The 12,824-nt window shown below is 56.9% G+C and overlaps 1 protein-coding gene and 1 long non-coding RNA gene across 5 annotated transcripts in view; one reads left to right on the top strand and one right to left on the bottom strand.

Moving 5' to 3' along the window:
• The window catches only part of LOC130543577 (uncharacterized), an 88,952-nt gene that overhangs the window by 525 nt on the left and 75,603 nt on the right, over positions 1-12,824 (top strand). For 2 of the 4 annotated variants that reach the window (XR_008959034.1, XR_008959032.1), the window contains exons 2-3: positions 1,575-1,655; positions 1,825-1,931. This is a non-coding gene — a long non-coding RNA (uncharacterized LOC130543577). Of the gene's footprint in view, positions 1-1,574; positions 1,656-1,824; positions 1,932-6,230; positions 7,764-12,824 lie in introns of those variants that run through there. The other 2 variants (XR_008959031.1, XR_008959033.1) reach the window with 2 other exon arrangements.
• On the bottom strand, positions 417-12,763 carry ALOX12 (arachidonate 12-lipoxygenase, 12S type). Its single transcript, XM_057311367.1, has 14 exons — positions 12,557-12,763; positions 11,851-12,052; positions 10,661-10,742; positions 10,436-10,558; positions 10,217-10,320; positions 9,798-9,958; positions 8,873-9,016; positions 7,849-8,058; positions 5,356-5,442; positions 4,963-5,132; positions 4,382-4,503; positions 1,880-1,980; positions 1,588-1,758; positions 417-1,465 (listed from the first exon to the last, which is right to left on the bottom strand). Exons 1-14 carry the CDS (start codon positions 12,689-12,691, stop codon positions 1,286-1,288), a joined length of 1,992 nt encoding a protein of 663 aa, XP_057167350.1. The 5' UTR covers positions 12,692-12,763; the 3' UTR covers positions 417-1,285.

Below are 12,824 nucleotides of genomic sequence, written 5' to 3' on the forward strand. Positions count from 1 at the left end.
TAGTTGTGGAGGCCGAATCCAGGAAAAGTGCAGGGGGAGCTGACCCAGTGAACGAGTTGTGAGGGTGAGCGGTCTTTCCAAATGCGTCGGAGAGAGGAGTGAGTGCACAAAGGTGTCACTTTGCTTCCCTACTGAAAACCAAGGGAACGGATTATAGGCCCTTTGAATAAGGGAGGGTACAAGATTTTTAAAAATACGAATAGGTCACCCTCTCCAAAGAAAAAGTTTGTATACTTCACCGGTGAGAGGCAGCTTTGTAATAATTACTTACGGAAATAGGGTGTTTGAAGAACGCCATTTTGCCCCGAGCTTGTTGTCCACGTTCTAATGAGGACAATGATCACAGCATAATCGAGAGGGGTCATTTGGGTCCCGAGACCCCAGAACCACACAAAGACACGGTCAGCAGTGAACATAACTTTGTGGCATTTTTTCCATTTATTTTATGCACATTGTTGCTAAACAGGTTGTGACAGAGAACTTGGATCCAGGAAAACACATATAGACCCCAGGATACTACTACAGGGACTGGGAAAAGGGGCCTTGGGAGACGAATTTCCTGTCCTGTTTGCTTGAGACTGCCTGGGGAAGGAAGCCATCCTGGGATGGCAGGTTTTTGGTCTGCCCGGGAGCACCATTCTTACTCCAGGATTCTTGGGGTCTGTGTGTGACTAGGGGGAACGGGGTGGAGGGAACTTGCCAAAGCACAGAGTCAGAAAGTTTTAGGTTCCCACTGGTGCGGGAAATCTAGCTCCTGGGAAAGGAGAATTAGTTGAGGTAGTTGATTTATGCAAGAAATCTTCCCCGTCCCACCTCAGAGCATTCTCTGGATGTTTGGCAAGTGGGGTCAGTGCCTCAGGCTAGCGGAGGGTAGCCTGGTGCCAGTACTGCCCCTGAGGGTCAGATCCAGCCCACAGCCTATCCTGTCCCTCTAGCAAAGCACAGATTCTCTCTGCGTATTTGAACAGTTGACTAAACCAAAAGAAGAAGAGTATTTTGTGAACACGAGCAGTTCGTATTTCATTGCTCGTAAGTAAAGTTTTACAGGAACACGGTCACACTCATTCACTTTCATATCGTCTGTTGCTGCTTTTGTACTCTGTCGGGGAAGTTAAGTAGTGGTGACAGAGACTGTGCAGCCTACAAAGCCTAAAATGTTTATTTTCTGGCCCTTTAGGGGAAAACAGAGCTTCAGCAGCAGAGACTTTGGAAACCATGACATTCAAGATGGGAGTGTTAGTACTGGAGCTGATCTGAAGTCTTGCAAGTGGGGGTGCTGCAGGCCTCAGATAGTGACGCTGTTCTCTATGCGGCTGGGCTTCAGGTAGTCATAGGGCAGGTCGAGTTGTTCATTCCGGGCTGTAATCTCTCTTTCTAGGTTTTCCAAATCCGTTTGGAATTGGTTTAATGCAGCCTTGGCCTTGGGGCTTGAGAAGTACTTTTCTTTGTGATGCCCCAGAGGCACCTAGGAAAGGACAAAGGATCTGTCAGTGTCTAGTCCAGAGGCAGAAGCACAGAGCGCCTAGCCCCTCACTCTGATGTTTTCCTTCCAACTGTAATTTCCCTTTCCCCAGCGTCCCCTCTTACCATGTCTGGCTGGCGGCGACCCAGATGCCACGTGATGGTCATTTGAAGACAGGCCTGACGGACATCAGGTAGTGAGCCCATCACTGTGGCCATTGTTACATCTTCCTTGGTGGTGGGTGGGGGCATCCGCATTGTGCATGGGGCATTAGGAACCCAGGCATACCAGTCCAGCTGGGGGAAGAAACTGCAACCCTAGGATCCTGATACTTATGCTTTGAACCCCTGTCTTTCCCTTAGGAATCCCAAGGTCCAGACACTTGCCTTCAGGGACCTGGGCGTTCGGCTGTCCTACCTGGCCCTGGTTGATGGCCCCATGCTGAGCAGTGCATGTGAAGACACACATGGTAAGGAAATGGCAGAGCTGCTTCTGGGACTGGAAGGATACAGGGAAACCTGGCAGAAAGGAACAGGATTTAGGGGCTCCTGTGTGAGAGGAGAGAAATGAAGGCAGATGTCTTGGGATGTGGTGTCTACACCAGTCGGGTTCAAACTACATGGGTCCATTTTGGTGTGGCTTTTTTTTTTTTTTAAAGATTTTATTTATTTATTTGACAGAGATAGAGACAGCCAGCGAGAGAGGGAACACAAGCAGGGGGAGTGGGAGAGGAAGAAGCAGGCTCATAGTGGAGGAGCCTGATGTGGGGCTCGATCCCACAATGCCGGGATCACGCCCTGAGCTGAAGGCAGACGCCTAACCGCTGTGCCACCCAGGCGCCCCTTGGTGTGGCTTTTTTATAGTATGGTACACAAATGTATTTGCTCTTTCATATGGTTTTCCTCATATTTTCTCTTTTCTAGTTCACTTTACTGTCAGAATATGGTCTATAATGCATACAGCATACAAGATAGGGGTGAATCGACTCTGTGTTACTGGGAAGGTTTCCAGTCAACAGTAGGCTCTTAGTAGTTAAGTTTTTGGGGAGTCAAAAGTTGTGGGCAGATTTTTGACAGCTCGACGCGTGTGGGGAAGGGTTGGCGCCCCAACCCCTCCACCCCCCGCACTGTTTGAGGGTCAACTGTATGTTGGCATTGATGGCTGTTTCTTCATTTCTTTATTTATTCAAATATATTTGCGTTAGACCTGGCTTTCAATTCAAGGTTCAAGCAATACAATCTGAGTGTCTCAGGCCAATTACTTAACCTCTCTGAACTTTCGTTTCTTCGCCTGTAAAACGTGGATGATTCTTACCTTATAAATGAGATAATGTGTTGAAATCACCTAGTCCGTAACAAATGCTCGGTATATAATAATTATTGTTATTGTGGAAGGGTTGGGGGCTGGAAAAGTCTGAGTGATTGAGTACCTTTTGCCTCAAAAAGTGGTTAAGAATTTAGGGACGTTTCCTCCTATTCCCGAACGGGATCGTATGTGCCTGAGTTATAAGGTGGGGAGCAGGGGAAGTCAGGAATTTATAGTGTCACAGCCAAGAGAGGCTTTCCACAAAGGTTATCTTGGGCCACTGATTCTGCAGTGGAAGTGGTGACTCAGAGCCACTAATCCTATCGGTTAAGTGGAGCAAATATAATCACTCCCTTTCTATAGATTAAAAAAAAAAGAAATCAAAGACCAGAGAGATAAAACTGCTTGTCAGGATCGTACAGTTGGGGAAGAGGAAAGGCTGACTTTGAACTTGGGTTCCTGACTGCCACTCTCAAGCTGTTTTTAATTTTTAGCATATTTCCTCTAAAAAGGCTGTTGGGAAAATTAGGCAAAGTGCGCGATGAGAACCGAGGCTGGTGGTGGAAGAGAGGATGAAAGGCAGTTGGTGGAGATTAAAGCTGACATGTGAATGTTTATTTTTTGTTTTCCAAATGTAGATAGTGGCTGGGGAGAAGATGAGCGGGGAGAGAGAGGAAGGGTTTTCCGGGGGCCTGTGGGACCTAAGGGACAGTTCTGAGGTGTCCAGGACAAAGTTTGGGCCCGGGAGAGTGAGTGTGGGTGTTGGTTCATCACTGGCCGTCCCCGGGGCCTGGCCGTTAACGTCTGGAGTTGTCCCCAGAGGCAGAAGTGCGGCGTGACGTGTGAGGGGCAGTACCCGGAGGGCGGTCCAAAGCAGCCCCTGCGGGTCGTGTGTGCTGGAGAGGGGAGGATGAACCTAGCAGGAGCTCGAGAAAGGCTCTTCCTTCCCTGGAGGTTAAAATGCAGGCGGGGCTGCTCCAGGTGGTGGCTAGACCCTGGCCGAGGGGAGGGGAGGCTCGACTGGCCCCAGGAATGTGGCCCCAAGGGGCTGTGCACGGAGTTCCAGTTTGCACCAGAGCGCGTGCTGGGTTTGCGCCCGCATGACTGGGGCAGTGCGGGACGTGTGCAGTGTGCCCAGAACGTGTGTGTGCGCGTGCGCGTGTGTGCTGGACAGTAGCAGGCAGATGGGGCAGGGAGGGAAAGCAGCGTGGGACATCCTGGGCTCTGCTGGAAGCTCTTCCCGTCTATCTCTGTCCTCCCGCGAGAAAACAGACCACCACGAGGAGAACAGGAGCCCCAGCAGGGCCTGGGCAGCCCCTCCCTGGCTGTGGTTCTGGTCTTGCTGGGCCCCGTGCTGTGGTGGGTGAGGGTCATCTGTGACCGGGGCTCGGGGTGGCAGTAGAGGTCGATGACCAGGGTCTCTGAGGAGGACAGCCCCCGGGTATCTAGAATTGCCTTGAGTCTTAGGAGGTGGGCGTGGGGTTCAGATGCTTCGTGCGTGGCTGGGGACGGGGGTTTGATGAGGGGTTGGGGTCCTGAACCCAGAGGGGCGGACTGAGAAGGGGCTCTGGGCAGAATGTCCCAGGGGCTCCCGTCCCTGGGGAGGGATCCTACCTCGGTCCTGGGCCTGGCACAGCCCCACCTCAGTGATCTCCCGACACCAGGCCTGCAGCTCCGGGTCCCCTCTCACGACGTCATCCCTGTGGTAGAAGAGGTGGACGATGCCCTCCACGTACCTGCGCGGAGGGGAAGGGAAGTGGGCTTCCTGAGAGAAGAACCTCGACCCCTTCCCTGCGGCCTCTGCCCAGCTGACTCCCACTGTATCTGGGGACAGATCTCCCAAGACTTGTCTTTGGGGACATTGCCTGGCTCTTTCTAAACACTAGTTCAGAAAGGAAGGAAACATCTGAAGAATTCTGGACCCGTGGCTGACAGGCATTCTTCCTGACAAACTCCCTGACAACGCCGACCCGCGGTTTACCCGCCACAGCTTTAGCTCCCCGCACTTCTAGCTCAGTCTCCCCATCTTCAGATCCTCCCCACTCCTCCTGACTCTTCCTTCTCGCCCCAGGACTGAGTTCCTTCCCCTCCTGTCTGGTGTCCATGTGGGCTTTGGCCCATGCTGACCTCCGGTTAGAGCCCCACGCTCCCCGTCCCTGGCTCAGCGTCCTGTCTCAGCTGCCGCTCTCACTCACCGGGCGATGATCCCCCAGAGCCGTAAAGCGTCGTGGGCATAGAGGGCTCCTGGGATTCCCAGCAGGCCCCGGTCAGCCAGGTCGTCAGGAGGACAGAGGGAGCAGTAGGTCAGCTGAGCCACGGCCCGACGCAGCAACTGTACATGGCCCCCTCCTCCTGTGCTCACCGCCTGCGAGGACAGAAATGAGAGGCCGTGCCGGACACCACAGAGCAGAGCGCAAGGGGCTCGGAGGTGGGGTGCACATTTACAGACATGGGTGGGAAGGGCCAGGCTCATGGGTTTAAGGGCCAGGACATTCCCCGAGGTCGCTCTGGGATCCTGAAAGTGGCAGGAGGTCATGGAGAGCTGGATGGTGAGTGGTCCCGCCCCCAACGCCCTAGTACCTCCTTACCTTGTCAAATATTCCTCCTTCTGAGATGAGCTGGGATCTGGCCCGGGTGTTGATCTCCATGGTGTAGCGGATGTGTGGGATCAGGAGCTGGGGTGGGGGAGGTTGGAGGGGGTGGTTATGGAGGCCACGCAGGGTCCTTCGTCATGGGGCGTGGCGCCCAGCCCAGGGGCCCTCTCCCCTCTGGAGGCTTTCCTCGCTGCCCCTGTCTGGCCGGGCCTGTCTTCTGCTGCTCCGATCGCTCCCTCTCCCGCTCTTTCCTGCCCAGCACGGGCTCTGGCGCCAGACTGACCTGGCTTTCAGTCTATACTTCAGCACCCACTTTGGTGCTCGTCCAGGGTCGTGGAGCCTCTGCGTGTCAATCTGTCATTTCCTACGTCTCCCCTCATCTGTTGACTGAGGGTGACAACGGGGTCTCCCGTCTCGGGGGCTGCAGTGCGCCCACCGTTGAGCACCCACGGAGCCCCTCGCACTGGAGCTGTTACCATTTATCTTTATTCCCACCTTGAGTGTCGGTGTCCTTCAAGAATCAGCCCTTTTGATCTACTTTTATGCTTCTGCCCGTCACATCCTCACAGCTGAAATTAGCCTGCTTGTTAGCAAAGCCCCACCTCCACCTTCTGGCCGCTTCCCTGTCGGGGGGTGGGGGTACGAGGTACCGTTTGGGGGTGGGTGCCCTGAGTCCCTTAGAGGAGCCCTACCGAGCCTCCTGCTGACACAGCCGAGGGGCGGTTGTCAGACCTGCCCCCATCTCCAGCCGGGCGGTCAGGTCCCTTATTTTGAATAGCTTTAACGAATGGCTTTTAATTAGCTGTTAAAGAAGGCCATCTGGTCCTCGCAGGCGTCTTTGACCTCAGACTGTTTTGTCTTATTCGCAGCCAGTGTAAGTGCAGGGGGCATGCGGTGTTGGCATTATCGGAGCCGTAGGCGCTGCGCACGGGGAAGGACCCAGATGGTGCCTCTGGGGTCAAGATGCGAAGGCAGCTCACATTGGTCTGAACCTTTTCAGAAAGTTCCTGAAAGACGCCGAGTGTCCTAGAAAGCCCAGCGTCCACGGGAGCAGAGCGGATACCTGAGGACCAACGACCCCTAATAACAGGAATGGTCATTGCGAGAACTAAGGAGTCTTATAGCTGTTAGCCGGCGCACACCGTCATGTTCTGTGGTTCTGTCCTTTCACAACCCCACCATGGAGCTCCCGCTGCCCCTGTTTAGAGATGAGGGCACGGAGCCTGCCTGCACATGGAACCTTTGTGCCACAAGCAGCCATCGCTCTCCCGTGGGGCTGACGACAGCCCAGCCGTCTGCCATGGGACAAAGCTGACATGGGTGGGGATAGGGCTGACCCAGTGACAGGGGATCGTGAGCACGAACAGAAGCCTAACCTATTCCAGAAGGTGGTGACGCGGGGCACCCCGAGAGCCGTAAAATCCACGATCCCGAGGCGCACACTGGTCTCCTTCTTGTGTGTGTTATCCTAGACTCGGGGCCACCGCTGCTAGTGGCCAGGCAGGGGGGGTCGGGGAGCCCCAGCTGAAACCCCCAGCTGAAACTCATGGGCCTGCCTTGCCTACATTTCTGCTCCTTGCACCTAAGCTGGAACCCCTCCTCTTTGCTTCCGGACTGGCTCCTCTCCTGACTGTGCTGTTTCTGACAATTACCCTGGGTTTGTCCTTTCTCTGCCTTCTCGTCCCTGTGCCTGAAGTGTCATCAAGACGTTGAGGACATTTTTACACAACTACAAGTCTTATTTTGCCGCCTTCTGCCTCGCAGTGGATACTCAACTCACCCTTTTATCAAATTTCAGTATTTCTAGGTCATTACAACACCCCCACCTCGTGCGCTCCTGGGTGCGGCAGGATCGTGGGCCTCTGGCCTTTCTTTCTCCATCTGATACCCGGGCGCGCTGCAGCTGCTGTCTGCCCCCCACCCCACCCCCGACCAAGTCCTTGATTTCTTCTTCCTTTTCCTCCAGATCGCCACCTTGCCAATGCATGTCTTTCTCCACCTGTCTCCTGCGGTGTTCCCCTTGCCTTTGGATCTGTTCCTACTTAGCAAACTCCTCAGATGGGGTAGAACATTCTCCCTTAGTTCTGTGGTGTTTGTGGGCTGTCTCTTGTGATTTCTAGTTCCAGATACTGGTCTCTGGATGGTTCTCACGGGCATCACTTGTCCTTCTGGCTACATAGAGAAGCTCCTAAGGCAGGGACGAAGCTGTTGCTTTACTAACAACATTCCCGCTGGCCTCCAGGCCCATTGCTAGGTCAGCAGCTCTCTGAGAATTGCAGGAGGCCCCTTCAGTAAGACGTCTGGAAGGAACGCTGAATGACTCGACTAAATGAACACAAGTTTCGGGGGTAGACAGTCTTCCTTCTCGTCTCCCCTCTTGCTTTCACAAACTGGCAGAAACATTGTTTGTTGTTGCCATATTGTTTGCTCTCGGGCTGTTTCCTCTCTCTGGGGTCTGAACAGGGACGGGGAGGGTGGCGTGTGTACCTTGAAGACAGGGTGCAGCCCCGGGAGGCGCCTCATGGTGGCCACAGCGATGACCTCGGCCACCAGGTGAGTGTTCAGCAGGTGATACTGGAGCTGGTGCAGCTGGAAATCGGAATTTCGGACCCAGACCTTTGCCAGGAGCCAGGCGAGTGGGGGATCTGAGGGCAGGAACAGCGGCGGGGTGGGGGAGCTGGGGCTGGGAGGCTGGATCTGCAACATGAAATCAAGCTGTTATTGAACTTCTGCTTCACATGTGACCTTCTGCTCAGCATTCGGGGTGGGGGGGTTGGTGGATGAGTGAGGAAGACTGTTGCTCCTGGGAGGTTACAATCCAGGAGGAGGACTGAGGCCTTCTCCCTCCCTGCCTCTCGCCGGCGGTGGCACCGTGCCAGCGCCCTGATGAAGGGGGTGAAGGCAGGAGCGTCAAAGTGGGGGTTCCAGGGAGGAGATGCTGCCAGTAGCTGGGAGGAACAGGACGGGGTCCGGGCAAGGGTGGGCAGTGGGAAAGGGAAGCTGGATGGCTGAGACAGTGGACAGTACTTGTAACTGCTGAGAAGCGTGGGAGGAAAGGGATTCATCCGATGGTGGGTGTGTGGACTTGGAGGCTGCAGAGAGATTAGAGTGTTTCTTGAAGTGTGTTCCTGAACCCGCGGCAGCAGCACTGTGGGGCTTGTTAGAAATGCACACGCTCAGTCCCCACCCCAGACCTACTGAATCAGAAAGTCTGGCGGTGGGACCCAGCCACATATGCTAACGAGCCCTTCAGTGATTGCGATGCCCTCTGATGTTTGAGAACCAGCGGGTACAGGGTGAGGATCCAAAAGGCCATTGTGATTGTGGAGCAGAACAAGAACTTCCAGTTGGGTGAGTCAGGGGAAAGCAGACTGCAAGCAAACAGCGACAAGAGGAAGGTCTCCCGGTGTGAGGGTGCCTGGGAGCCAAGAAGCAGGGGCTGGATCCCCGGGAGCAGAGGTTGGGGCGAACAGAGAGCGGCAGGGGGTGAGGGATGCCCGGGGCGCCTCACCTGGATGACCAGGGGCAGCAGCTTCCCATTGGGTGTCATCTTCAGCAGGACGAGGGGGGCGGCCAGGTACTGCTTCTCGCCCCGGATCACGTTGGCGGGAATTCCATCCAGCAGGATGAAGTCAGCCTCAAACAGGGAATGGTTCTGGGGAGAGGAGGAACGTGCCCGTGGTTAGAGGTGAAAGCAGGCCTCCAGGGCCAGGGCAAAGGGGGAGACATTTGTCCAGCTTCTTGCCATCATCCCGTGTCGGTACCAGCGTCCTGTTGGCAGGACGGGAGCCTCTGGTCCAGCGCCTCCCATTTTATAGACGCGAACAAACCCTGCAGCATGTGTGGGAGCAGATCTCGGTTCAGAACCGGGCCTGCGTAGGGTCCCGTCTGGGGTGCAGGTACCGGAAGCTGTCCCGTCCCGCCTGCATCCCTCAGTGGTTGCTCCCTGTGTTTGGCTCCCACCCGCTCAGCAAACTGAGCTCTTTCGCTTCCTGTCCAAACCTCTCCTGTCCTGCTGAGTAATCCCCGGAGAGCCCCTCACTACCGCTGCCACCGAATCCAGCACCCCCCCCCCCCCCGCACGCTCACAGCCGGCTTCTCTCTTCCGAACCTCCCCGCTCTCCACCCCGACGATGGCACCTCCTTCACCTTTCCCCCTGCCCATGATGCTGGTGTTGGGAGTACGGACAGCAGCCAGCGAATGTCGTTGTCCCTGCTAACATCGCTGGCCCCACCTGTGCCCTGGGAATTCATCCAGTTGCCCTCCATCCTGGGAGCTCCTCATAGTTTCCCCTATGCGCGTTGTCATCCTAAGTTTTTCCAGCACGGGACTCTGCGCCCAGGCAGGGTGGGTGGCCACAGCCTCCCTTCCCCTGACTCATCTTTGGTCCCTCCCCACACAGCCAAGGGGAACGACGCAGGGTGGGAGGAAGTACCTGGAGCTCTCTCTCCAGCTGGGCCCCCAGTGCCTCCATCCCCGGGGGCAGCGCAAGCCGGGAGGGCAGGGAGGTTGAGCGTCTCAACAGCATGGGGTTGGCGCCATTGAGGAACTGGTAGCCAAAAAGCTCATCGTCCTGCCAGCACTGGTGGACCTTCTCTGTGGGGTCAGGTGGAGTGTAGGAGGGGGTATTTATCACAGCCCAGAGGTCCCTGTCCTCCAGGCCCTACCCCTGTGGTTCCGGCACATGACCACCCTGTTGCCAGCCCCTGGTCTTTCATTCTGGGGGCCTCTATGAGATGATCAGACCTCTTAAGGCCTCAGCTGGGCAGGAGTTGTGGGGGACTGCGGGGTGTGAAGGTCAGGTCATCAAAAGGGGCGCTCAGGGATGTATAGGGACCTTGGGGAACCACTGACCAGCCAGGGCACTCTTCTGGCCCCAGAAGATCTGATCAAAATCCTCCAGGCGGTTCCAGGAGCTCAGGAGGGTGTAGACACGTTTGAGGACCATCTCCAGTGCCCTACGACAAGCACACAGACATGAACCCAGTCGCTGACCCCTTAGCCCCTCACTTGTCACCACCGTTCTTGGCTCTCTCGGCCCTCTTCCCCTGTAAGCCCCAGGCTTTTCCTCACCCCGCCTTCAGTGCCCACTCGAAGTCCAGCCTCTTGTCCTCATGGAATCTCATGTTTGGAGGTAGATCGTCCTGACACCCGGCAGCTATGGTCAGGGGTAACCCCTCCTTCCAGGTGTCCCAGCTAGGAGAGGGGGACCAGGCTTCAGGGAGGGTGTGTCGGTCAGCGTGGGGGGTGGCGCCCGGGAAGGGGGGACTGTTAGGGGGCTCGTGGGCCTGTGCTCACCAGTACAGCTTTTGTCTTTCTTTCAGTTCTTTCTCTCGATGCTTCTGGAACACGTCCAGGGCATTGTCTCCTGCCAGGCGTGCTGGGGGGACATTAAGATGATTGACGCACAGTTTTGTGTGGTCCTGTGCTCTTCTCTGCATGTCCTCTTCTTCCTTCTGCTCAGAGCCCAAGTGCTCAGTCCTGCTCTGTTCTCTGTCTCTCGCTGTGCCTCACTCTGTCCGTGGCCCAGACACACGCATCCCACCTTTGCCAACTTAGCATTCCTGGTTTCACTCATCTCAGCACTCATCCCTTGCCCTGAGACAAAAACCTCCTGTTTGTCACCCTTTCTTGTTCCCTAATTTGCCTTTCCCTACTTGATCCTATTTCATCAATAGCTATGGTTGGATTAATCACCCTCATTAAGCTGATAAAATCTTCATCATCCATGTGACCACACCTATTTCTACCGTATATTGCTTTGCTTACTTCACGTCTTGAACCTCACCTGTCACACCTTCCACTGTCCTCAAAAGCTGCTGCGGAACAGCTGTGTGTGCCGTCTACCTGAGCTCACCTGCTTAGACTTCCCATCACAGTCCGTCCTTGTTGATGTCTTCCTGCTCTTCTCTGTCCTCGCCTGTGTCAAAGTCATATCTTCCACGTTTCCATCCTCACTGTCCTTGCCCTCCTTTGTCTCTGGATTTATCTCTTGTATCCCACGGTAACAAATTCTGTATTGTCTGTCCTCTTTCATCCCAATCCTGCTCTCGGGGTGCTCACTGTCCCTCACAGGCATCTTTCATGCTTCCTCAACCAGACCCGCTCTCGGGCTCCTGGCTCATACCATTTATCCTCTTCCCTTAGTGGCCATCGGCTCAGGGGACCCCATCTCCTGCTGCATGTGCTGCCCTTACAGTCCCCGCCCTCACTTGTGCCCCCGCACGCAGATCTCCTTTCCACTCTCTTTGCTCTCCCGTTTTCCATCATCGCGGCGACCCCAGGCCCCTCCCCTCTTGGAAGAGGGCGTCTCCAGATCCCGACCTTCCCTTCCAGGCTCCCTGGCAGCCCTTTATCCTGGGTGTAACTTGGCGACTGTGGAACGTTGCCCTGATCCCTGTCTTGTCCCCACCTCGTCTGCCCAGCACCCACTTTTCCCAACCGGCGGTTTCCCGGTGGCTGCCCCCGCGTCCCCGCCCCGCCCTCACCGGTGCCCTCGGGCAGGCTCAGCACGCCCTGGCCCTGCACCCAGCGGTAGCAGGGGAAGGCGGCCTCCTCGCAGGCTCCTGGGCCGCGCACGGTGATGAGGTCGCAGAACCATGCGTCGTCCACCAGGGAGTGGTGTTTGCGCAACTTCACGAACTGCAGGGGCCCCAAGTCCTTGGGGACGTCGCGCTCAAACTCCTCCTCCTGTGGGGACCACAGCCCGCGACGCTTAGCAGCGGGGACCCCGAAGAGGCCGTTTTAGTGAGAGTCGGGGGCGACTTTGCGGAGCCTCCGCTGCCCAAGGCCTCCAGAGACACCTGTTCCCTGCTCTGGACACCTGCACCGCCGGGCCTGGGGAGGAGGAGGGAGCGCGGGGCACGACGTCCTCGACCTCGGCCCGTCCCTGAGCTGTCCCCGCGTCTGCGCCCTCTGAGCAGCCTCTGGCCGCACCGCTGATCCCGCATTGACACTGGCCCTGGCGTCACCTGGGGAAGCGGTGGAGGCTGCGAGGACCAGGTCGGCAGGAGGAGGGGCTGGAGCCCAGGCTCCAGATCCGGGCCCTGGCTCCGGATTCTCTCCCCGCCCCGTCAAGTCCCCGCCGGCGCGATGGCGCTGTCCATCGTCCCCCCGCCGCCCGCGACCCTGCCGCCCTCCCGCCGCGGGTCCAGGCCGGACCAAGGTCGGGGGTCCCCGCTCCGGGCCGCTGACCTGGCCCCGCGCCGGCCGCAGGTGCAGCTGCAGCTCCGCCTCCCCGCGCGCCCCGACCAGCCACAGCTGCACGCGGTTGTGCGACCCGGAGAAGAGCCAGGCCCCGGTGGCCACGCGGATGCGGTAGCGGCCCATGGAGCCTCCGGCAGCTCGGGCGCGGGAGCCGGGTCCTGCGCGCCTGTGGGGATCGCCCGGGGCCGCCGGCGGCTGTCTAGGCGCCTTCGGGTAGTTGCGGGCCTTTAAAGTTGGTCTGTGTCCCCGCCCTCCT

Source organism: Ursus arctos, unplaced genomic scaffold (assembly GCF_023065955.2).
Source record: "Ursus arctos isolate Adak ecotype North America unplaced genomic scaffold, UrsArc2.0 scaffold_14, whole genome shotgun sequence".
NCBI classification, from domain to species: Eukaryota; Metazoa; Chordata; class Mammalia; order Carnivora; family Ursidae; genus Ursus; species Ursus arctos.

Coding starts and splice junctions, on each gene's coding strand:
- ALOX12 (XM_057311367.1), bottom strand. CDS start 12,691: ATGGGCCGCTACCGCATCCGCGTGGCCACCGGGGCCTGGCTCTTCTCC. Junction 9,959..10,216: donor CCAGAAGAGTGCCCTGGCTG/GTCAGTGGTTCC, acceptor CTGACCCCACAG/AGAAGGTCCACCAGTGCTGG. Junction 5,133..5,355: donor AAGGAGGAATATTTGACAAG/GTAAGGAGGTAC, acceptor CTGTCCTCGCAG/GCGGTGAGCACAGGAGGAGG.